At 38.0% G+C, this 26,419-nt stretch overlaps 1 protein-coding gene across 2 annotated transcripts; it reads right to left on the bottom strand.

Annotated features, from left to right (window-relative positions):
- Positions 1-344: 344 nt before the first annotated feature.
- Positions 345-25,912, bottom strand: Bsph1 (binder of sperm protein homolog 1). Of its 2 annotated transcripts, XM_076926959.1 has the most exons (6): positions 25,840-25,912; positions 22,282-22,284; positions 17,974-17,991; positions 2,590-2,619; positions 1,226-1,357; positions 345-487 (listed from the first exon to the last, which is right to left on the bottom strand). In XM_076926959.1, the coding sequence occupies exons 1-6, from the start codon at positions 25,910-25,912 to the stop codon at positions 345-347; spliced, it is 399 nt and encodes a 132-aa protein (XP_076783074.1). The 2 variants fall into 2 exon arrangements, with proteins under 2 accessions (XP_076783074.1, XP_076783075.1); XM_076926960.1 differs by lacking the exon at positions 2,590-2,619.
- Positions 25,913-26,419: the final 507 nt, after the last annotated feature.

Raw genomic sequence — 26,419 nt, 5'->3', positions numbered from 1 at the left:
ATATGACTTTTAATGGTTTCATTTTATACACATAGCAAATAGAAAGTGAAGGCTGAACAATACTTCTCCACCTTAAAATCCCGCAATTAATCATCTACACCCTAAGTCATCTATAGTCAGAGAATCTTCAAATTGCATTTTAGAAAAATAAGCTTTAAATTTAAATAAAAACTTGTAATAAAGACTCAACTTCTTCCCCTCTTGACCAAAAGAAAGGAAAGAAAGTCCTTTCCAAGAAGAATTAGTAATTTTCTTACTTCACCCCACAACCAATTACCATCATTGTCATCATCATCATCATCATCATCATCATCATCATCATCATCATCCAGTAAATCTCACCATTATATACAATATTTCCAAACATGGTCTTTGTTGTAATTTGGGGTCAGTGAACACCACCTTTTTCCAAACACCTCCCCATCCTCTGTGCAATCCCAGTAGATCATACGTCTGTACCAGAAGGGAAAGGTACATGGAGCATAGTCTGTAAAAGGAAGAGTCAGTGGGAAGAGGAACACTTTTTTCTTTACAGCACACACACACACACACACACACACACACACACACACACACTTCTGCACAATCTGCTCTTCTCTAGTTCATGTAGCTTATGAAAATGAGATTGCTACTACCTTGCAAGTCATTTCTCTTTGATGTTTTACTAAGAGTATTTTATCAAGATGATGGAATCAAAAACCCCTCTAATACATCTTTAACTCTATGTGAGTTTTATATTATCAGAAATTATGCATCTTGGGGACTTGAAAGACAGCTCCATATCTAAAGTCTTCACTGCGCAAGAATGAGGACCCAATTTCAGATACCCAGGATCCAAATAAAAATCCAGATGTAATATCACATGCCTCCAATGTCAACTTTAACAGAGGGTAGAGAGAAATAAATCTCCTGGGCTTGCTGAACAAGTACTTTTTACCAAATCAGCAACCTCCAAGTTTAATGAGAGACCTTGTCTCAAAAAATAAAAAACAATAATAAAGGTAAACAGTAATAGAATGAGATGCATGTCATTGACCTCTGGCCTCTACACACTCACAGGTGAACACCCACACTTATAGCATATGCACTCACTGAACAGCAACAAAAAAGTTGTATGCCTCTTATTTTCACAACAGAATTTCTCTGGATTCTGGGTTCTTATCTATCACATCAAATGGTTCCCAAGACAAGGGATCACCCTCCCATCTGTGAGTGAAGCACTTACCTGTAAGAGCACAGTATTTCCAGTAACCTTGAAAAGTCTTGTTTAAAGAACACCACTTGTGTTTCAGATTGAAATTGACACAGTCATAGAATATTTCACTTCTATACCAGAATGGAAAGACACATACACCATCTAAAAGAAAACAAAAATTCTTTATCTGTTCCCATGTGTATTACTGGAGTGTTTTTTAAAATGAATTCCTGCCCTAAATGAGATATATGTCAATGCCCACACAACACGTTATAAAAGGTGTGTTAGGATGTAAAGTCAAAAGGTTGGGGAGGAGAGCTGTGGCATACTGTCTATACATGGCATTGCCATTGTAGCTGTGATGAGTTGCTTAGCATCAAGTCAACAGATCAGTCAGCATTCCAGTAGGCATCTCTAGTTGCCAAAAATGAGTGAATTTTGACAAATAATTAGTTGCCAAAATGAAAAACAAAAATGAAGAGGACATGAAAGGTGGAAAGGAGTGTTAGGAATTTGAGAAGTGGGATGGAGTGTTAGAGATGGATACAATCAAAATACATTGTTTACATACATGAAATTGACAAATAGAAACCATTTTATATAACACATTTTAATTAAAATAGAATTACATCGCATACCCCTTTTCTTTAAATGTATTAGATTTATATATTTTTTAAAAAACTATTCTATTTTACATTTTATGAGCCTATGATGGTTATTTTTATTCAAACTACCACAGCCGTGATCCCACAAACATCAAAAATATTACTTATTTGACTCCACCTAGGCTAATATGTTTTTTCATATTGAAACATCTGTAGTATGGTTAGACAACTGATTATAAAACAAAGTGTTTTTCTACTTCAGTACTGTTTTGTTTGTAATATCCCAAATTATTATTAGCTGATTTTCTATATGAATTTTTAAATCTGGAATTCCCTATTAAAATGGCAAAAATTTAAAAGTATACATTTTTAGTGATGGTAAAAATTCATGGGGGCATATTTCACTCTTTTATCTGTTTAAAAGGACCATATTCAATGTTTTATGAAAAAAGAGAAAAATTACTAGAAACAAATCACTAAGTTCACATTTTTATGAAATTAGAAGAAAACACACAGGGACTGAAGAGATGGCTCAGTGGTTAAGAGCATTGGACTTTCTTCCTAAGGACCTGGGTTTAGTTGTCAGCACCTATATGTCTGCTCACAACCATTTGTAACTTCAATTCCAGGGAATTTGATGCCTTCTTCTGGCCTCCATTGAGAGTAGGAATTCATGTGGTGAACGGACATACAGACAGGCAAAGCACATAAAATTACACATAAAATTAAAATAAAGAAAACATGTAAAAGAGAAAGAACATAATAATGAAAATTTTCTGATCAACTTACCTTCAGTCTCTGGATTTCTAATTATAGACTCTGCAAAATTAAAATTTAAGTAAAGTTCATTTCAATTATAGACTTTAAAACATACTCTTCTGAGAAATGACATTAATAGATAGGTTAATATGAGGAAGAGCAGTGTTGGCATGAGATTATGTCAAGGAAGAGAGTCCATGACCACAGCAACTCTTCTGAAGAAAAATACTTAATTGGGACTGGCTTACATTTTCAGAGGTTCAGTCCATTATCATCGTGATGGGAACATGGTAGCACATAGACAGACATGATGCTGGAGAAGGAGCTGAGAGTTTTTCATCTTGATCCACAAGCAGCAGAAGACTGTGTGTCACACAGGGTGTAGCTTCAGCATTGGAGACCTCAAAGACCATCCCCACAGTGACACACTTCTTTTAGCAAGGCCACATCTACTCCAATAATGTTCACACCTCCCAATAGTGCCACCCACTAAGGGCCAAACATTCAAACACATGAGTCTATGGGAGACATACCTATTCAAATCACAATAGATATCATACATGTTCTGTTTTCAGATCTAGTTTAATGTTCCTGAAATGATTTGCTTTATAGAAATTATACATCCTTTTACATTGCTGGGGATTGAACTTGGGCCTTGTGAATGTGGCAAGTACTTAGCCATGCTTCCAGACCCTTGCTGGGGAAATTCTTGACAGGCTCTCTACTCATTCTATACATCCCTTAATGACTTCATTCTAAAGTACTTCATCATCTGTGTAAAAGAGAGTAGCACTTCCTCTTTTATCAATGTCTGAATAGCTCTTAACATTAATAATCCAGAAAAAGTATTTATAATATATTTATCTTATATCAGCCACAAAGTCAGATTCTAATAATCTTTGCCAGCTTTACTAGTAGCCTATTATTTTATACCAGCTTATAGGTTATTTCTCTTTCATAATATTACATATACTAGAGGTTCCCTTTGCACTTGAGTTAACTAGTATTTTTGACAATATATAGTCCTGTGTTTATTGGTTTAGTTGGAATGGCATTCTAATTAAAATTCCAATTCCATTACAAATCACATCTGGTCAAGTGCAAAGAATTGTGAATGAGGGAGCAGAAATGTTGTCAGACAGCCCAGGGCAGAGCCAGTGCTTCAGATTCCCTCTCACAACAAAAGACAGCTTGACTCCCAGGAGGTCCGTCACAACCAGGCTCACAGGTGAGTGAGACACCCTCTGCCTGAATATCTGGCCTAACTGAGACCCTCACAGGGCCTAGCTTAGGCAGGAATTATCTGTCCTGCCCTGCTGGAGATACATTTTCCTTCCATCCAACAACTGGACACTAGGACAGACCCCTTGCTATACCCAGAGACAGCTTGAGTACCAGGAGTTCCATCACAACCTGATTCACAGGAGGGATAGGATCCAGTCAGAAACACTGAGGCCAATTAACAACTAAGTTACCAGATGGTGAGAGGCAAGCACAAAAACATAGCCAACAGAACCCAGTTTTCCCACCACAGGATATCCTGGATACCACAACACACCTGAAAAACAAGATTCTGATCTAAAATCTCATCTCATAAACATGATAAGATAACCTTAAGGAAGACATAAATAACTTTTTAAAAGAAATACAGGAGAACACAGGTAAACAGATAGAAAGAAGCCCTTCAAGAGGAAACACATAAATCTCTTAAAGAAATACAGAAAACACAAGCAAACATGTGAAGGAATTGAATAAAGCCATTGAGGTTCTAAAGCTGAAAATAAGCAATAAAAGAAATCAAAAAGGGAAGAAACCCTGAAGATGGAAAAACTAGGAAGGAGATCAAAAGTTGCAAATGCAGATACCACCAACAGAATACAAGAGATAGAAGAAAATATCAGGAATAGAAGATACCATACAAGATACTGACACAACCATCAAAAAATACAAAGTACAAAAAGCTCCTAACCTAAAACATTCAGAAAATTCAGGATACAAAGAAAAGACCAAACCTAAAAATAATAAGACTATAGGAGATTGAAGATTCCTAATTCAAAGGGCCAGGAAACATCTTCAACAAAATCATACAAAAAAGAAAAAAAAAAAAAAAACCCTTCCCTAACCTAAAGAAAGAGATGGTCACAAACATATAAGAAGTCCACAGAACACTAAATAGATTATAGATTAGACCAGAAAAAAAAATTCCTCTGTCACACAATAATCAAAACAGTAAATAAACAGAACATAGAAATAATGTTAAAAATTATAAAAGTCCAAGTAATCTATAAAAGCAGATCTATTAAATTTACACCAGATTTCTTAACAGGGACTCTAAAAGTCAGAACATCTTGGACAGAGGTAATGTAGACCCTAAGAGAACACAAAGGCCAACCTAGGCTACTATATCCAGCAAAACTCTCAATCACAATAGTTGGAGAAACAAATATATTACATGACAAAACTAAATTTAAACAATATCTTTCCACTAATCCACTCCTACAGATGATGACAGAAGAAAAACTCCACTAAATGTAGGGAAATTACAACTATGAAAAACCACAAAATTAATTTCACAACAAACTCAAAAGAAGAGAACCACACAAACAGATTACCACCTCTAAAAACAAAATTAACAGGAATGAAGAATCATTTATCTTTAACATCTCTCAACATCAATTAACTCAATCCCCCACTAGCTAACATAAGCTAACATAAGCTAACATAAGCTAACTGTCTGGCTATTTAAACAGCACCCACCATATTGTTGCATACAGGAAACACACATCAGTGACAAAGACAAACAACACTTCAAAGTAAAAGGCTGGAAAATTTTTCCCAAGCAAATGGTCTCAACAAACAAGAGTAGCCACTTTAATATACAATAAATCAGAATTTCAAACAAAAGTTATCAAAAGAGATGGGAAAGAACACTTCATACTTATCAAAAGATAAAAATATTCCAAGATGAATTCTCAGTTCTGAATATCTACAACTCAAGTGCAAGGGCACCCATATTTTAAAAAAAAAATTACTAAAGCTCAAAATACACATTGAATCCTACATAATGATAGTGGGAGACTTCAACTCCCCACTCTCAGCAATGGACAGATCATGGAAACAGAAACTAAACAGAGACACAGTGAAACTAACAGAAGTTATGAACCAAATAGATATCTATACAACATTTCATCCTAAAACAAAAGAATATATCTTCTTCTAAGTACCTCATGGTACCTTCTCAAAAATAGACCACATAATTGGTCACAAAACAGGCCTCAAGAGATACAAGAAAATTAAAATAATCCCCTGCATCCTATCAGATCACCACAGACTAAGGCTGGTCTTCAATAACAACAAAAACAACAGAAAGCTCACATTTACATGGAAGTTGAACAACGCTCTACACAATGATAACTTGGTCAAGGAAGAAATAAAGAAAGGAATTAAAGACTTTCTAGGCTTCCGGTCTGAGGACTGGACCAGACTTCTGCCTGGCCTGTTGGTGAGTGCACCCCGGATCCCGCCACCTGAGACATTCTGGGGGCTCCAAGGATCCCACAGCCAGGTTTAGGTAGGAAAACCCACATACTGCCCTGAGCCCATAGCTGGGTGCCCGGAGTGCTCAGATTCCAGCAGATACCCCCCACTCCCCGCCTCTGCCGGCTAGCACCCTCCTTTTGCCCATCTCCAGGGTCTGAGGCCTGGACCAGACCTCTGCCAGGTCTGCTGTTGTGTGGACCCCAGATTCCGCCTGAGACATACTGGAAGGTCCACTCAACCCAGAGCCGCAGAGGAACAACTGAACTCAGAGCATCAGACGACATATCCTGAGATATCCAAGAAGAGACACTGCACCCAGAACAGCAGACACCTAGCTGGACTGCCACCTTGGAGGCACCATATCCTGAGGCATCCTAGAGGTACCACTGTAATCAGTGCAGCTGGAAAAATATCACAGAGACATCTGGAACCCTAGAAGACCAGATACAAGCAAGACAACTGGAAAGGCAGGCTTCAATCAGAGACAGAAGTACAGGTAGCACTAGATTTAACCAGATGGCAAAAGGCAGGTGTAAGAATGTAAGCAACAGAAACCAAAGTTACATGGCATCATCAGAACCCAGTTCCCCCATCATAGCAAGCCCTGAACACCCCATCACACCAGAAAAGCAGGATCCAGAATTAAAATCACTTCTCATGATGATGATAGAGGACTTTAAGGAAGACATAAATAACACTTTCAAAAAAACAGATAGAAACCCTTAAAGAGGAAACACAAAAATCACTTAAGGAATTGCAAGAAAATGCAACCAAACGGGAGAAGGAATTAAACAAAACCATGCAGGATCTAAAAATTGAAGTAGAAACAATAAAGAAATCACAAAGGGAGAATACCCTGGAGATGGAAAACTTAAAAAACGATCAAGAGTCATAGACACAAGTATTACCAACAGAATACAAGAGATGGAAGAGAGAATCTCATGTGCAGAAGATACCATGGAAAACATTGACACAACTGTCAAAGAAAATGCAAAATACAAAAAGCTACTAACCCAAAATATACAAGAAATCCAAGACACAATGAGAAGGCCAAACCTAAGGATAATAGGTATAGATGAGGGGGAAGACTCCCAACTAAAAGGACCAGTAAATATCCTCAACAAAATTATAGAGGAAAACTTCCCTAACCTAAAGAAAGAGATGTCCATAAATATAAAAGAAGCCTACAGAACTCCAAATAGTTTAGACCAGAAAAGAAATACTTCCTATCACATAATAGTCCAAACATCAAATGTACAAAACAAAGAAAAATACTAAAAGCAGTAAGGGAAAAAGGCAAAGTAACATATAAAGGCAGACCTATAAGAATTAAACCAGACTTCTCACCAGAGACCATAAAAGCCAGAAGATCCTGGACCAATATCATACAGACCCTAAAAGAACATAAATGCCAGCCCAGACTACTATACCCAGCAAAACTGTCAATCATTATTGATGGAGAAACCAAAATATTCCATGACAAATCCAAATTCACACAGTATCTCAACACAAATCCAGCACTTCAAAGGATAATTGGTGGAAAACTCCATCACAAGGAGGGAAACTACAACCTAGAAAAAGCAGGAAAGTAATCTTTCAAAAACCATAAAAGAAGGTAGCTACACAAATATATCTCCACTGCCAATAACAAAAATAACAGGAAACAACACTCATTTTTCCTTAATATCTCTTAATATCAATGGACTCAATTCTCCAGTAAAAAGACATAGACTATCAGACTGGATACGTAAACAGGACCCAACATTTTGCTACATTCAGGAAACACACCTCTGTGGAAAAGACGGACACTACCTCAGAGTAAAAGGTTGGAAAACAATCTTCCAAGCAAATGGTCCCAAGAAACAAGCTGGAGTAGCGATTCTAATATCAAATAAAATCAGTTTTCAACCAGAAGTAATCAAAAAAGATAAAGAAGGACACTTCATATTCATTAAAGGAAAAATGTACCAAGAGGAACTCGCAATTCTCAACATCTATGCCCCAAATGTAAGGGCACCCACATACATAAAAGAAACTTTACTAAAACTTAAAGCATACATTGCACCCTACACAATAATAGTGGGAGATTTCAACACCCCACTCTCAGCTATGGACAGATCATGAAAACAGAAACTAAACTGAGACACAATGAAACTAACAGAAGTTATGAACCAATTGGACTTAACTGATATCTATAGAACATTTCATCCTAAAAAAAAAAAAGAATATACCTTCTTCTCAGTACCTCATGGTACCTTCTCCAAAATAGACCGTATAATTGGTCACAAAACAGGCCTCAACAGATACAAAAAGATTGAAATAATCCCTAGTACCTTATCAGACCACCATGGACTAAGACTTATCTTTGACATGGACAAAAACAACAGAAAGCCCACATACACTTGGCAACTGAACAATGCTCTATTCAATGATAACTTGGTCAAGGAAGAAATAAAGAAAGAAATTAAAGACTTTTTAGATTTAAATGAAAATGAGGACACATATCAAAACTTGTGGGACTCATTGAAAGCAGTACTAAGAGGAAAAATCATAGCTCTAAGTGCTCACAAAAAAAAAAAAAAATTGGAAAGAGCATACATTAACAACTTGACAGCAAACCTGAAAGCATTAGAACAAAAAGAAGCTAGTATACCCAAGAGGAGTAGACAGCAGGAAATAATCAAACTCATGGCTGAAATCAACCAAGTTGAAACAGAAAGAACTATACAAAATATCAACAAAACCAGGAGCTGGTTCTTTGAGAAAATCAACAAGATAGATAAACCCTTAGCCAGACTAACCAGTGAGCAGAGAGTCAGCATCCAAATTCATAGAATCAGAACTGAAAAGGGAGACATAACAACAGAAACAGAGGAAATTGAAAAAAATCATCAGATCCTACTACAAAGGCCTATACTCAACAAAATTGGAAAATCTGGAGGAAATGGACAATTTTCTAGGTAGATACCAGGTACCAAAGTTAAATGAGGAGCAGATAAACCATCTAAAGAGTTGCATAAAGCCTAAAGAAATAGACACAGTCATTAAAAATCTTCCCACCAAAGGCCAGATGGTTTCAGTGCAGAATTCTTTCAGACTTCAAGGAAGACCAAATACCAATCCTCTTCAAGCTATTCCATCGAATAGAAACAAAAGGAACACTACCCAATTCGTTCTATGAAGCTACCATTACACTCATACCTAAACCACAGAAAGACCCAACAAAGAAAGAGAACTACAGACCAATCTCTCTTATGAATATTGATGCAAAAATACTCAATAAAATTCTCGCAAACCAAATCCAACAACACATCAAAACAATTATCCATCAAGATCAAGTAGGCTTTATCCCAGGAATGCAGTGATGGTTCAATATTCAGAAATCCATCAATGTAATCCACTACATAAATAAACTCAAAGAAAAAAACCACATGGTCATCTCACTAGATGCTGAGAAAGCATTTGACTAAATTCAACATCCCTTCATGTTAAAAGTCTTGGAAAGATCAGGAATTCAATGCCCATACCTAAACATAGTAAAAGCAATATACAGCAAGCCAGTAGCCAACATCAAACTAAATGGAGAGAAACTTGAAGCAATCCCACTAAGATCAGGGACCAGACAAGGCTGCCCACTCTCACCCTACCTATTCAATATAGTACTGAAAGCCTTAGCTAGAGCAATTAGACAACAAAAGGAAGTCAAAGGGATACAAATAGGAAAGGAAGAAGTCAAAATTACACTATTTGCAGATGATATGATAATATACTTAAGTGAACCGAAAACTTCTACCAGAGAACTCCTAAACCTGATAAACAACTTTAGCAATGTGGCTGGATATAAAATCAACTCAAACAAATCAGTAGCCTTCCTCTATTCAAAGAATAAACAGGCAGAGAAAGAAATTAGGGAAATGACACCCTTCACAATAGCCACAAATAAAATAAAATATCTTGGAGTGAATCTAACCAAGCAAGTGAAAGATCTGTATGACAAGAACTTCAAGTCTCTGAAGAAAGAAATTGAAGAAGATCTCAGAAGATGGAAAGATCTCCCATGCTCCTGGATTGGCAGGATTAACTTAGTAAAAATAGCTATCCTGCAAAAAGCAATCTACAGATTCAATGCAATCCCCATCAAAATTCCAAATCAATTCTTCATAGAGATAGAAAGAGCAATTTACAAATTCATTTTGAACAACAAAAAACCTAGGATAATGAGAACTACTCTCAACAATAAAAGAACCTCTGGGGGAATCACCATTCTGGACCTCAAACTGTACTACAGAGCAGTAGTGATAAAATCTGCATGGTATTGGTACAGAGACAGACAGGATGATCAATGGAATAGAATTGAAGACCCTGAAATGAAACCGTACACCTATGGCCACTTGATCTTTGACAAGGGAGCTAAATTCATCCAGTGGAAAAAGGACAGCATTTTCAACAAGTGGTGCTGGCTCAACTGGAGGTCAACATGTAGAAGAATGCAAATTAATCCATTCTTATCCCCTTTTACAAAGCTCAAGTCCAAGAGGATAAAGGACCTTCACATAAAGCCAGATACACTGAATCTAATAGAAGAGAAGTTGGGGAAGACCCTCGAATACCTAGGCACAGGGGAAAAGTTCCTGAACAGAACACCAATGGCTTATGCTGTAAGATCAAGAATCGACAAATGGGACCTCATCAAATTGCAAAGCTTCTGTAAGGCAAAGGACACTGTCAACAAGACAAAACGGCAACCAACAGATTGGGAAAAGATCATTACCAATCCTACATCTGATAGAGGGCTAATATCAAATATATACAAGAACTCAAGAAATTAGACACCAAACAACAAAATAACCCCATTAAAAATGGGGTACAGAGCTAAACAAAGAATTCTCAACTGAGGAAACTCGAATGGCCGAGAAGCACCTTAAGAAATTCTCAACATCCTTAGTCATAAGGGAAATGCAAATCAAAACAACCCTGAGATACCACCTCACACCAGTCAGAATGGCTAAGATCAAAAACTCAGGTGATAGTAGATGCTGGCGAGGATTTGAAGAAAGAGGAACACTCCTTCATTGTTGGTGGGGTTGCAAGCTGGTACAACCACTCTGGAAGTCAGTCTGGCGGTTCCTGAGAAAATTGGACATAGCACTACCTGAGGACCCAGCTATACCACTCCTGGGCATATACTCAGAAAATTCCCCAACAAATAACAAAGACATATGCTCCACTATGTTCATAGCAGCCTTATTTATAATAGCCAGAAGCTGGAAAGAACCCAGATGCCCTTCAACAGAGGAATGGATACAAAATATGTGGTACATTTACACAATGGAATATTACTCAGCTATTAAAAATAATGAATTCAAGAAATTCTTAGGTAAATGGATGGAACTAGAAAATATCATCCTGAGTGAGCTAACCCAATTACAAAAGAACACACATAGTATTTACTCACTGATAAGTGGATATTAGCCCAAAAATTTGAAACAACAAAGATTCAACTACCAGACGACATGAAGCTCATGAAGAAGAAAGAACAAGTGAGGATGCCTAGGTCTTTCTTAGAAAGAGTAACTAAATACCCAAGGGAGCAAATATGGAAACAAAGTGTGGGACAGAATCTGAAGGGGGGGTTGTATGGAGACCATTCCATCTGGGTATTCATTCCATGGGCAGTCACCAAAAATAGACACTGATAGGGATGTCAGGATGGGAAAGCTGACAGCAGCCTGATAAGGCTGTCTTATTAGAGGTCCCCTACAGTCTGACATACCTAGAGACAGATACTCACAGCAATCCATTAATCTGATCAAAGGTTCCCAATGGAGGAGTTAGAGAGTAAACTGAAGGAACCTTAAGGGCTGGTGGCCCCATGAGGAGAGCAACAATACCAACCAGCCAGAGCTCCCCAGGGTCTAAACCACCAGCCTAGGAGCACATATGGAGAGACACATGACTCCAGCTGTATATGTAGGGGAGGATGGCCTTGTGGGCATAGGTGGGAGACAAGGTCATTGGTACCCTGAAGGCTGAGCACTGAGGGGGAGGATCTGAGGGTGGGGAGAGGGGTGGGGGTAGGTGGGTAAACACCTTCATAGAAGCAGGAGGAGGGGGGATGGGATAAGGGGTTCCTGGGTGGTGGGGAAATGTGGTAAGGGGATAAAATTTGAAATGTAAATATATCCAATAAAAAAGGGGAAAAAATAGAAAAGCGGTTAGAACCAACATTCTTAATAAATTGTCAGCCCTCTTTAAAAAAAACTATCTTGATACTAAAATTTGTTTTGAGAATTGTATATTGCAGAATGATCAGCCTTGGTGTATCTACTCAACAAGCAAGCTGGGCAGACCTGCTCAAACCTCTGAGGTCCATGAATTCCATCTGGAGGCAGCGAAGACACAGCATCAGAGGATTGTCAATTTGCTCTTCCCCCCACTCCTCTGCTAATATCTCAATGCCCATAATCAGCTTGAAGAAGCTAATGAAGAGTCAGTGCCCCTATTCCCTGGGCTTGGGGACTAAGGTGGTAAATGTTGGTCTGTCTCTCTAGGGAAAAGTAGTGGTTTTGTGGGAATAGAAAGGATTAGCTAGGGGTTAATTGCATAGCCATAACCTATTAGTAGAAATCTGTATAATTAATATCAAGATGAAGATATAATTTCTTAAATGGCACCAATTTACTTTGATTACTAATTTTAAGGTTTTTATTGGCATGAGCTTCTTAGTGATATAAGAGTGAGATGAATATTGTTACTCTCATAGGCATTGTATCAGTATAACACATTTAGGAATACAAAGCTTAGACCCAGTCCTTCTTTAACTTTTTTTAACTGACTTGAGATGGTCAGCCTGTGAGTTAAGGGACTATAGCAAATTCATGACTTGGAGTTTATTATAAGGGTGTTTTCTATGTTTTATTTAGAAATAGCTGAGTGGAGTTAACAGGCAACAGTCCAGATTACCTTACATGGATAGTTGGTTTTCAAAACATCAGAAGTCCTTAGAATTGACATGACAAACATTTCAGTATTAATGTTCATTTTCATTAGAGACCTGTCTGCTCCGGACAGCTTCCTATATTGAATTCTAAGAAGAAATTGAGCATCCTTGGAGTTACTCCAGTTGTGGTGAGACAGCCACTAGGCAAGAATTGCCACTTTCCTTCTACAGACAAATTACTGTCCAGAAAAGGACACACTTGCAGAATAGTCGACTGATTATATCTGCCTAGACAGAGTAATCAGCCCTTAATAATTCTGCAGCACTAAGGTCTGTCAGATGATCCTGGGCCAGAAGGCAGAAAAAAAGATAGTTGTTATATCTAGGTTGGTTAGTGGGTTACACCTCTGATTGAACAATTCCAAACTTATAAAGCCTATGATTAACATTTTTTAAAAAAATGTGTAAATGCAAAAAGGAAAAGGGGGCATGGGATAGGGGTTTTCTAAAGGGGGAATGGGGAAAGGGGATGGCATCTGAAGTGTAAATAAAATATCTAATAAATAAAAAAATTTTCTTAAATGTGTAAAAAAAATAAAAATAAAGACGTTCTAGAATTTAATGAAAATGAAGGCACAGCATACCCAAACTTGTGGGACACAATGAAAATAGTGCTAAGAGGAAAATCCATAGCGTGAAGTACCTTTATTTTAAAAATGTAGAGATCCTATGTTAGCAACTTAACAGCACATATGGAAGTTCTTGAACAAAAAGAAGCAAACACATTTAAGAGAAGTTGACAGCAGGAAAAAAATCAACCTCAGGGCTGATGTCAATGAATTAGAAACAAAGGGAACTATACAACAAATCAACAGTACTAAGAGCTGGTTCTTTAAGAAAATCAACAAAATAGATAAACCCTTAGCCAAACTAACTAAAGGACATAGAAACAGTATCCAAATTAACAAAATCAGAAATGAAAAGGTAGACATAACAAAAGAAACTGAAGAAAATCAAAAATCATCAGATCCGACTACAAAAGCCTATACTCAACAAAACAGGAAAATCTAGATGAAATTGATAATTTTCTAAACAGATACCAGGTACCAATATTAAATCAGCATCAGATAAACCATCTAAACAGTCCCACAACCCCAAAGGAAATAAAAGCAATCATTAAATGTACCCCCCCCCCACAAAAAAGCCCAGGGCCAGATGGTTTTCATGGAGAATTCTATGAGACCTTCAAAAAGACCTAGTACCAATACTTTTCAAATTATTCCACAAAATAGAAACAAAAGGAATACTGCCTAATTCATTCTGTGATGCCACAGTTATGCTGATACCTCAACCACACAAAGACCCTACAAAGAAAGAGAACTTCAGAGAAATCTCACTTATGAGAATCAATGGGAAATCCTCAATAGAATTCTCACAAACTAATTTTAAGAGCATATCAAAACAATCACCACGATCAAGTAAACTTCATCCAAGGGATGCAAGGATGGTTCAATATATAAAAATTGGTCAATCTAATCTATTATATAAACAAACTCAAAGAAAAAAATCACATGATCATTTTAATAGGTGCTCAAAAAATCCTTTGACAAAATATAACAGCCCTTTTATTAAACATACTGGAAAGATCAGGAATTCAAGACTCATACCTAAACATAGTAAAAGCAATATAGAACAAACCAACAGTCAACATCAAATTAAATGAAGAGAAACTTGAAACAATCCCACTAAAATCAGCAACAAGACAAGGATGTCCACTCCCTCCGTTTGTTCAATATAGTACTCAAAGTTCTAGCTAGAGCAATTAGACAACAAAAGTAGATCTAGGGGATATGATTTGGAAAGGAAGATTTCAACGTACCAATATTTACAAATGATATAATAGTATACATAAGCAACATCAAAAATTTTACCAGAGAACTCCTACAGCTAACAAACAACTTCAGCAAAGTGGCTGTATATAAAATTTGATCAAACCAATAAGTAGTCTTCCTCTACACAAAGGATAAATGAACTCAGAAAGAAATTAGGGAAACAACACTCTTCCCAATAGTAACAAATAATATAAAATATTTTAGCATAGCTCTACAAGCAAGTGAAAGATCTGTATGACAAGAAATTCAAGCCTCTGAAGAAAGAAATGAAGAAGAACTCTGAAGATGGATAGCTCTCTCATGCTCATAGATTGGTAAGATTAAAATAGTAAAAATGGCTATCTTACTAAAAGTAATCTACAGACTCAATGCAATCCCCATCAAAATTCCACCTTAATTCTCCACAGAGATAGAAATAACAATTCTCAACTTCATCTGAAATAACAACAAAAAAAACAGAATAGCAAAAACAATTTGCAGCAATAAAAGAACTGGGAAAATCACCATCCCTGATCTCAAGTTGTACTAAAGAACTATAGTAATAAAAAACTGAATGATATTGGTACAGAGACAGACAGGTAGTTTAATGGTATAGAACTGAAGAGCCAGAAATAAACTCACATGCCTATGGTCACTTGATCATTGACAAAAAAGCCAAAAACCTACAATGAAAAAAGACATTTTCAACAAATGGTGCCAGTGTAATTAGTGGTCTGCATGTAGAAGAATGCAAATTGATTTAGTTTTATATCTTTGTACAAAGCTCAAGACCAACTGGATCAAAGACATTCATATAAAACCAGATATATTGAATCTGATAGAAGAAACTGTGGGGGAAAGCCTTGAACACATCAGCACAGGAGAAATTTTCCTGAACAGAACACCAGGATCTCAGGATCTAAATTCAAAAATTGACAAACTGGACCTCATGAAACTGGAAAACTTCTGTAAGGCTAAGGACACTGTCAATAGGACAAAATAGCAACCTAAAGATTGGGAAATGATCTTTCCCAACCCTAGATCCAATAGAGAGCTAATATCTAAAATATACAAAGAACTCAAGAAGTTAGACTCCAGAAAATCAAATAACCCAATTAGAAATGAGATACAGAGGTAAACAAAAAAATTTCAACTGAGGAATTTTGAGTGGCCAAGAAGCACCTAAAGAAATGTTCAACATCCTTAGTCATCAAGGAAATATAAACAAAAAGAATCCCGAGATTCCATCTCACATGAGTTAGAATGGCTGAAAACTCAGGGACATCAGATGCTGGAAAGGATGTAGAGAAAGAGGAACACCCCTCCATTGCTGGTAAAGCCACTTTGGCAATCAATCTGGTGATTCCTGAGAAAATTGAAAATAGTTCTACCTGAAGACCCAGCTATACTGGGTATTTACCCAAAAGATGCTCTACCAAATAACAAGGACACATGCTCCACTATGTTTATAGCAGCCTTATTTATAATAGCCAGAAGCTGGAAATAACACAGATGTCCTTCAGTGGAAGAATGGATACAGAAAATGTGGTATATTTATAGAATAGAATACTACTCAGCTATTAAAAATGACAACTTCATGAATTTTGTGAGCAAATGGATGGAACTAAAAAATATCATCCTGAGTGAGGTTACACAGACACAATAGGACATTGATGGTATGTACTTCTTGATAAGTGGATATTAGCCAAAAGCTCAGAATACCTACATTACAACTCATAGACCATATGAAGCTTAACAGGAAGGAAGGCCAAAGTGCTTCAAATCCACTTAGAAAGTGTAACAAAATAATCACAGGAGGCAGAGGGAGGGAGGGACCTGGTGGAAGAGGAGAGAAGAAGAAAAGGGTAGCAGGACCATGTATATGAAGGGAAAGAAAAGAATTTAAGTGGGCCAGGAGAATGAATAGAAATAAGTAGCAATGGGGTGTTGGGAATTTGGGAACCACTAGAAAGTCCCAGATGCCAGAACCCAATGGGGATTATATTAGCTGAAATACTCAACATCAAGGAGATAGAACCTGTAGAGACCACCCCCAGAAGATAGACATGGCTCTCAGTGGTAGGATGGTGCCACCCACCCATCTCAAAAATTTTAATCCAGAATTGCTCCTGTCTAAAGAAAATGCTGGGACAAAAAATGAAGCAGAGACTGAAGGAAAGGCCATTCAGAGACTGCCTCACCTTGGGATCCATTCCATCTGCAAACACGAAACCCCAACACTCACTATTGCTGGTGCCAAGATGTGCTTGCAGACAGGAGCCTGGTATGGCTGTCCTCTGAGAGGCTTTGCTAGTACTGTCTAAAACAGATGCGGATACTCATAGCCAGTCACTGGACTGAGCACAGGGACCTCAATGAACGAATTAGGGGAAGGGTTGAAGGAGCTGAAGGAGAGATTGCAACTCCATAGAAAGATCAACAGTATCAACTAACTGGACCCCTCAGAGTTTCCAGGGACTAAACCACCAGTCAAAGAGTATATGGACCTGTCTATGGCTTCCAATATATATGTAGCAGAGGATTGACTTATCTGGCATCAGTGGGAGGGGAGGCACTCGGTTCTGTGGAGGCTTGCTGCCCCAGATAAGGGGATACTAAAAGAGTGACATGGTAGTGAGCATGTAGGTAGGGGAGCACCCTCTTATGAGCATTGAATAGGAGGATAAGGAAGAGCATGGAGGGGAGACTGGGGATGGGGATATTTGAAATGTAAACAAATAAAATGATTAATAAATTTAAAAACGTTGTCAGAGCCAGATATGGTGGATGAAAGAGTGTTTTCCCTACACAGCAGGACTGTTACACATTTGAACTCGGAGTTATTATAACAGCAATGCACAAGACCCATGCAAATTCAAACCATATAAAACCCTTAACTATTTTAAAGAAACTTACTTTCATATATATATACACATACATATATATATATACATATGTGCATAAAATAATATTTTGTCTTTTAAAACTATGAAATATCCAATGATACCACGTACTACAACATTTTTACAACATCTAATAAAAGGTTTTTAAAAACAAACTTACCTATAGTTGGTGCATAATCTGAAACACACAATTAGGAACAAATACTTATTTCACTAAATTTAACATTTAGAATTAAAGAGACAAAAACGTCTCACTAAATTCAATTGTAAGAAATTGTATTCATAAGTTGCACATTTGAACACAGTGGTTGTGATAGCATGCACAAGAGTTGTACAAGCTCAAGCCATACAAAATTCTTAACCATCTTTAAACTTAAGTATTAAAGTATCATGGCTTGTAGAAGTCAAGAGAGTACTCTGAGTGACTATGACTCTAGTCCAGTGGCCTCAGAGGTCAGTGAAGGGCTGACCTTTGGCTCTAGTGCTTAGGATCCCATAAAGGAGTGAAGCTTTGCACAGAAACTGAAGTGGGAATCATGAAACCTGCATGAGCTTGAGCTAGGTCCTCTGCATATATGCTATGGTGGTTGGCTTGCTGTTTTTATGGGACTCCTAATGGGAGCTGGGTATATCTGATTGTTTCACCTGTTCAGAGGAACTTTTTCCTCCTCTTGGGTTACCTCACTTATCCTTGATATGAGGGTTTGTGCCTAGTCTTGTTGTATCTTGTTGTGCCATGTGCAATTGATATTCTTGGAGACCTTTTTTTTTGAAGGAAAACAATGAAGGAGTGGAGGTGCTGGGGGAGAGGGAAGGTGCTGGAGAACCAAGGGGAGTGGAGTGAAGGAAAAATGCAGTTGGAATGTATTGTATGAGAGAAAAAAATCTTTTAAAAAAATGGAGCTTTAGTCTTGAAGGTCATTGTGAGAGCTGTCTTCCCATTGCTGAAGTTTCAATTGTTGCTGCAGAACCTTGACACTCTGTACAACTGTGGTTTTAGAAGATATTCTTGGCTTGTAGATTTAACCACAGTTCCCAGATAGTAGACAGACTTTACTGGATCTGAAATGTGTTTTCTGTCTCCAGAAGATTTTTAGAACCCAAGGTATAATAGAAGTTTTGACTCCACCTAGTCACCTTAGTGCTGAGTGCCCAGCCTCACTCTTGATCCTATTGGCATATAGCCAACACAGGATGATATCAGCAATCCATCTGTGTTTCATCAGCCCCCTAGCTTAACTGCATGCAGTTATTCCTCTAGGAATCATCACAGAAAACAGAGCATCCCAATAGACTCAGGAGGAGAGGAAATTTTAACAAATACTCCAACGAGTGCATAAAAGAGACAAAGCAACACAAAAAATATAACCCAACCTCCACTTTTGATCCATTACCTACTAACCAAATCCACTACATTGTGATCCAAAGTTACAGAAATTAAAAAGAGAAATGTCTTTCAAGAAGAGTAATTTTGAGGGTGCTCCCTAGGACTAACATCAAAATATGAGCAATGAGAGCTTTGAAACAAGAAAAACATAGGTTATTGAGTGTTCAGCCCTCAAAGATTGGGATATCACTGGGGCTAGGAAAATGATGCACAAAAGGAAACAGAAAAATATAAGATCCAACATGTGGAGAGAAGTGTGAAATGATGTTCTCTGGACATGGAATGGCTTGGCTATCACATTCGCAGCAGCTGGGGTAATCTTGCAAATGATCAATAGAATCAAAGTTCCAGCATAGACAGAGGAGATGTGGGAGGTGACCTCTGTAGGCACAGACCTTACTGGGAAACAATTGACAGCCAAAAGCTTCTGGAAGAGAGCATCATTCTTTTTTGAGGGTGCGGCTACTGATAGAATTCTGTAGTTCCCATGTCTGAATTGCCTACACTCATGCTCACATGTGTTCCATTTACTAGACTTAGTGCATTATTAAAAAAAAATTTGGTGTTGCAGGAAGAAGACACTCAGGCCACCCTGCCTTCATGGGACAGGTGGTGGGTACCACTATAAAGAGCAAATAATTGATGGAGAGATTGGAAAGATAGAAAAATGGAGAAGTACATGCACTGTGAAAAGAGGCAGATCTGGAGATGTGACAACATGCAGCAGCAGTGAGAACCAGTCTGATGTGAGTGGAGTGCACTGCCACCTAACACCATGGGTGATGTCTCTATTTGTGCTACCTTCAAAGGCAATGTCTGGGTCTATGATCCTACTGAAGCTAGGGTCTCTGTTGATGTCTGTGGCCCATGTTACCATAAAAAACCATGCATATGACTGTGGTCTGCACTGCCCCCTGAAGCGATGTTGATTTCCATGGACCATACTACTGCTGGGGCCATACGGATCTGAATGACCTGAACTTCCACTTGAGGCCATGGTTGTCTGAGCCAGTGCTGCCTTCAAGGGCCATGTCTGGATCCATGATCTTATTGATGTGGGAATCTGTGTTGTTGTTTGTAGCTTACAATAATACCAAAGTTCATGAGGATGTTCATGGTCTGGATAGCCACCTAAACCTATGCTGATGCTTGGGGGTTGTATTTCCTCTGGAAGACATGCTTGATCTGAATAGCCTGTGCTGCCACCTGAGGCCAGGGTGATTTCCAGATCCATACTGACACCGAGCACCATTCCTGGGCCCATGGTTCTACTGAAGCTAGGATCTTTGTTAATATCCATGTTACTACCAAAGGCCATGTGGATGCCTGTGATCTGTGCTATAGCCTGGATCCATGTTGATACCTGTGGACCATACTGCTACAGGGGGCCATAATGATGTGGGTGGCCTGGACTACTACCTAAGGCCATGGTAATGTTTGACCCTCAGGGTCATGTCTGGGTCAGAGGTCCTTCTGAAGCCTAGGTCTGTATTGATGTTTGTGGCCAATGTTGCCACCAAATTGCATGTGGATGTCCATGGTCTGAACTGCCATCTAAATACATGTTTATGTTCATGGACCTTGCAGTCACTGGGATGTGAATGGCCTGCACATCTACCTATGGCCATGGTGATTTCTGTAGTTCAGGCTGCCTCTAAGAGCCTTATATGTTATCTGTTGGCCTATGGCAGACTAGGGCCATGTTTATGGTCTGTGCTGTCACCAGAAACCATGTGGTCTATGTTCCAGCTGACTGTAAAGACCAAAAAACCTATTTCAGTTATAATGAGTACTGTAGATTCAAAGTTGAGAAAGAGGATCCTGGAATGCTTATATGACAACCCCTACCCCATCCACAACCACCGCAACCCCCCCAAAAGTAGAAGCCTAACATTAAGCCATTGAAGAGAACTATTAAAGTGTTATAAGAATACTGAAGTTAGCTCTCAACAATTGATGGCTTCTGATAAGGGATGTGGGAGGGGAACAACTCAGTGCTATTTAAGGGGCAAGCTACTCTAGCTACTAGAGTTTGACCATGTTCTACTGAGTATAGAGATAACACAAATCTGACTTGGTTTTTTTAGGAGGGTCACAAGGCAGAGGGTGGACATGGAAGGACTGGGAAATGAGTGTAATAGGGTACATGAGATAAAACTGTCAAAAATCAGTAAAAATATTATGTTTTCTTTTTTGGTTGAGAAGAGAAATTAACTTTCTTTATTTTTTATTTTTTATCTTTTTATTGGATATTATATTTACATTTCAAATTTTATCCCCTTACCATATTCCCACCACCACCCAGGAACTCCTTATCCAATCCCCCCTTCTCCTGCTTCTATGCGGGTGTGCCCCCACCTACCCCCCACTCCCACCTCCCCACCCACTTCGTGTTCAGCCTTCATGGGACCAAAGATCTCCTCTCCTACCTATGCCAAACAAGGCCATCCTCCCCTACATATACAGATGGAGACATGGGTCCCTCCCTCAAAACATCAAATATACAAAACAATGAAAAATACTAAAAGCAGTAAGGAAAAAGGTAAAGTAACATATAAAGGCAGACCTATAAGAATTACACCAGACTTCTCACCAGAGACTATAAAAGCCAGAAAATCCTGGACTGATATCATACAGACCCTAAGAGAACACAAATGCCAGCCCAGACTACTATACCCAGCAAAACTCTCAATCAATATTGATGGAGAAACTAAGATATTCCATGTCAAAACCAAATTTACACAATATCTTCCCACAAATCCAGCATTTTAAAGGATAAAGGATGGAAAAGTCCAACACAAGGAGGGAAACTACAACCAAGAAAAACCAAGAAAGTAGTCTTACAACAACCCCAAAAGAAGATAGTTACACAAACATAATTCCAACTCCAATAACAAAAGTGACAGGAAGCAACAATCATTTTTCCTTAATATCTCTTAATATCAATTGACTCAATTCTCCAATAAAAAGACATAGGCTACTAGACTGGATACATAAACAAGACCCAGAATTTTACTGCATACAGAAAACACACTTCTGTGACAAAGACAGACACTACCTCAGAGTAAAAGAATAGAAAACAATCTTCCAAGCAAATGGTCCCAAGAAACAAGCTGGAGTAGCAATTCTAATATCAAATAAAATTGATTTTCAACCAAACATAATCAAAAAAGATAAGGCAGGACACTTTATACTCATCAAAGGAAAAATGTACCAAGATGAAGTCTCAATTCTGAACATCTATGCCCCAAATGCAAGGGCACCCACATACATAAAAGAAACTTTGCTAAGGCTCAAAGCATACACTACACTTCACACAATAATAGTGGGAGATTTCAACACCACACTCTCAGAAATGGACAAATCATGAAAACATAAACTAAACAGAGACACAATGAAACTAACAGAAGATATGAATCAAATGGATTTAACTGATATATATATATATATATATATATATATATATATATATATATATATATATATCACCCTAAAACAAAAGAATATACCTTTTTCTCAGTACCTCATGGTACCTTCTCCAAAATAGACCATATAATTGGTCACAAAACAGGCCTTAACAGATACAAAAAGATTGAAATAATCCCTAGTACCCTATCAGACCACCATGGACTAAGGCTGGTGTTCAATAATGACAAAAACAATGGAAATCCCACATTCACGTGGAAACTGAACAACACTCTACTCAACGATGATTGGTCAAGGAAGAAATAAAGAAAGAAATTAAAGACTTTTTGAATTTAATGAAAAGGAGGACACATCATACCAAAAATTGTGGGACTCCATGAAAGCAGTACTAAGAGGAAAACTCATAGCTCTAAGTACCTACAAAAAGAAACTGGAGAGAGCATACATTAACAACTTGACAGTACACCTGAAAGCGTTAAAACAAAAAGAAGCAAATATAACCAAGAGGAGTAGACAGCAGGAAATAATCAAACTCAGAGCTGAAATCAACCAAGTAGAAACAAAAAGAACTATACAAAATATCAACCAAACCAGAAGCTGGTTCTTTGAGAAAATCAAAAAGATAGATAAATCCTTAGCCAAACTAAACAAAGGACACAGAGACAGTATCCAAATTAATAAAATCAGAACTGAAAAGGGAGAGATAACAACAGAAACTGAGGAAATTAAAAAAATCATCAGATCCTACTACAAAGGCCTATTCTCAACAAAATTGGAAAATCTGGAGGAAATGAAAAATATTATGTTTTCAATGGAAGGAGAGGCCCTTGGTCCTGTGAAGGCTGAATGCCCCAGTTTAGGGGAATGCTAGGGCGATGAGGTAGGAGTGGGTGGATGGGTTGGGGAGCACCTTCTATAGCAAAGGGAGGGGGAAATAGATAGAGGTTTGTGGAGGGGAAACTGGGAAGAGAGATAACATTTGAAATGTAAATAAGTAGAATAACCAATAAAAGAAAAAACATTGTAAATAGGACATGTTGGGGTAAACTGAAGGGGGAAATAAAACTATATGTACTTATTTTTATTGTATGTATGTATGTGTGTGTTTATGTGTGTATGTATGTATATATGTATGAAATTCATAAGAATAAAGAAAATTTTTAAAAAATTAAAAGAAACAGCAAACAGGAAAGGTTTGCTAGCTATTGGTTATATATTTTATTCCTAAAATAATGATTTCAATCTTGGAAAGAGATCACTCAAACCAACCCTCTGTGAAGTGTTTCCAACTCTCACTTCTCCCTCTCCAGGCAATTATCACAAATGGTTTCAGCATGTACCACTCAAGGCCTGTTTCTTGTCTTCCCACTTGCCTGTTCAATCATTGACTGAAGATATTTGTGATGTTTAATTTTAAACCTACCATGATATCAGTGCCAAAATGCTAAGTAGGATTTGATGATTTTCATTATTGGATTTCTCTGAAAGCAGAATGCCTGTAACTTGTGATCACATTCTCTCATCTTCAGGCTGGCTATTGTAGTAATATGATCATAACAGCCCATACTGACTAGAGTCAGCACCACAAGTCTTCTGTATGTAATTCAGTGGCTCAAATAAAAGGCTGATAGGCACTTGGCAATTGCCACCAAGCCAAGTCTGAGGACCCAAGTTAGATCCCCAGCACCCACATAGCAGAAAGAAGATATTGGATTCTCACAAGTTGTCCTCTGACCACCATATAGGCACTGTAATGAGCCACCACCAGCCCTTCCAAAAAACCCACATAGAACAAGCTTGAGGTGACACCTGGAGAAGTCTCAGTATTTAAAAGCCCTCACTGCTCTTGTAGAGGATTTGGGTTCAGTTTTCAGGACCCATATGGCAACTCACAGCCTTCTGTAATTCCAGTTCCAGGGCATATCTTACACCCTCCGTGGTCACCAGGTATATAGATGGTATTTATATATGCACAAAGGCAAAACACTCAGACATGTAAAATAAGTCTTTTTGAGGAAAGACACTGATGGTAGCCTTTGTAACTCCAGGAAGCAAATATTCATAAACTGTCTAAAGGAGGATCATAAATAAGCAACAGTTGGATGACCAAAAGTAAAACATCACTACATCATTCTAAGTACAGTATAGCATGCCTAAGATCCATGGGATATCACTTTATATAGCAGAGATGATGATGATGATAATATATGGAGGGATAAGATGTCAATACCTTAGAAGGCCAGATTCTGAAAGTAGAAAGGACTTAGGAGCATCTTAAGTAACTTCTTGTATTATGTCCTGTGTGAATTGTACACGGTAAAAGAGAGAACTGGGCCAGCAAGATGGTTCAGGAGATAAAAGTGCTTGCTGACAAAGCCTGATGACCTGAATCTGGTCCCCCAGAATCTATATGGTGGAAGGAAAGAACAGACTCCTGCAAGTTTTTTTTTTTTTTGATCTGTACATACACACTATGATATCCAAGTGTATATGCATGTACACAAATAAACTTTATTTAAATTTTTCAAAAAAAACCACATAGCTATGGCAAAAGTGTTGCCTTTTAATAGTCATAAAATAGGAATTCCAGTTGATGAAAAAATGGTTATACAAAGAGAATCTTTTCTTTTTCTTTTTTCCTTTTCATTTTTAAGTACTTATTCACTCTGGCTTTAAAATATTTTTAGATGGAAAGGCATTCTGAGGAGTACTTAAATGAGTATATACTCTCTGCTGCTTCATAAAACATAGCTTGCACAGCTCGGCACAATCCTCACATCACTAAGATAGGAACCAGAATGCAATCCTTTCTTAAATAGCCATTTCAGAATCACCCAAGAAAACACAACTTTAAGGAAGTTAAAGTTAAGGAAATAAAATGGGCTTTACAAAACTATGTCTTCTTTTCTCCATATGTAGGCACTCCAAATATATCAAAATAAAGAGAAAACTTGTTCTGGATGTGATTTCTGGCAAGGGAATACCCCAATTTGCATTCTCATTCTTTCCCCTTTTTTTAGTTTTATCATGCTAGGTTTAAGCATTTTGTGGGATCCTGTTTTCTAGAAAACTTGCTTTTTCATTTATTAGAACACACAAAACAAGGGTGGCCTCTTCTCTACAGGACATCTCAGAGTTTGTTACATATGGCAATAATGTACTAGGCTGCTTCATCAAAAACCCACCCCCAGCCATACTCACTTCATTCCTTACCTTCTTCTTGAAAACTAAAAAGGCTATGAAACAGGCAGATTGAAACCAATAAAAAAGCCACAGGCTGTGCCATGTTCCTCCTGTTAGGTTGATAAACGTAGCTCACTCTGAAGATCTTTCAGGGCTGATATCCGGTCACAGCCTCTGTCTCCTCCTTGTCATGTCTCCTTTCCTCCCTTCTCCCTCCTCTTCCCACTCATTTTTCTCTTCAGACCTAGACCCAGTCGGTTACTTTTTCTTATCCTTTTCTGTTAAAAATGCCTACTTGGTTTCCTATCTCCCTTTTCCTTTCTCACTACTTCCTCCAACTCTTATTTCTCCTCCACCTTCTCATCTCTTCTTCCTCACCAACTGCCCCACTCACTCCATCTCTAACTCCAGTTCATCTTGTCATCTACAACCGTCTTCCCCTAATCTCTTTAATCTTCCCCTATGTTTTCTCCCCCTTTTCCATTTCCCCTTGCTCTTCTCTTCATTCCCCTCCTTCAACTTCCTCTACTGCTCACTGTTTCTCCATCTCCCTCTCCACCATTTTCTCTTCATCATCTTTCCCTCTCTCTAGACAGCAAAGTTAAGCCTC

This window comes from Arvicanthis niloticus, chromosome 29, assembly GCF_011762505.2.
Source record: "Arvicanthis niloticus isolate mArvNil1 chromosome 29, mArvNil1.pat.X, whole genome shotgun sequence".
NCBI lineage: Eukaryota > Metazoa > Chordata > Mammalia > Rodentia > Muridae > Arvicanthis > Arvicanthis niloticus.
The sequence above is the reverse complement of the archived record's forward strand: the minus strand, read 5'-3'. Positions and strand labels throughout refer to the sequence as shown.

Excerpts from the sequence above, each read along its gene's own strand:
- Bsph1 (XM_076926959.1), bottom strand. The coding sequence starts at position 25,912 with ATGGCACAGCCTGTGGCTTTTTTATTGGTTTCAATCTGCCTGTTTCAT. Across the intron at positions 1,358-2,589 it reads TAGAAATCCAGAGACTGAAG|ATGGTGTATGTGTCTTTCCA; the intron begins GTAAGTTGATCA and ends GTTTTCTTTTAG. Across the intron at positions 488-1,225 it reads GAAATACTGTGCTCTTACAG|ACTATGCTCCATGTACCTTT; the intron begins GTAAGTGCTTCA and ends TTCCTTTTACAG.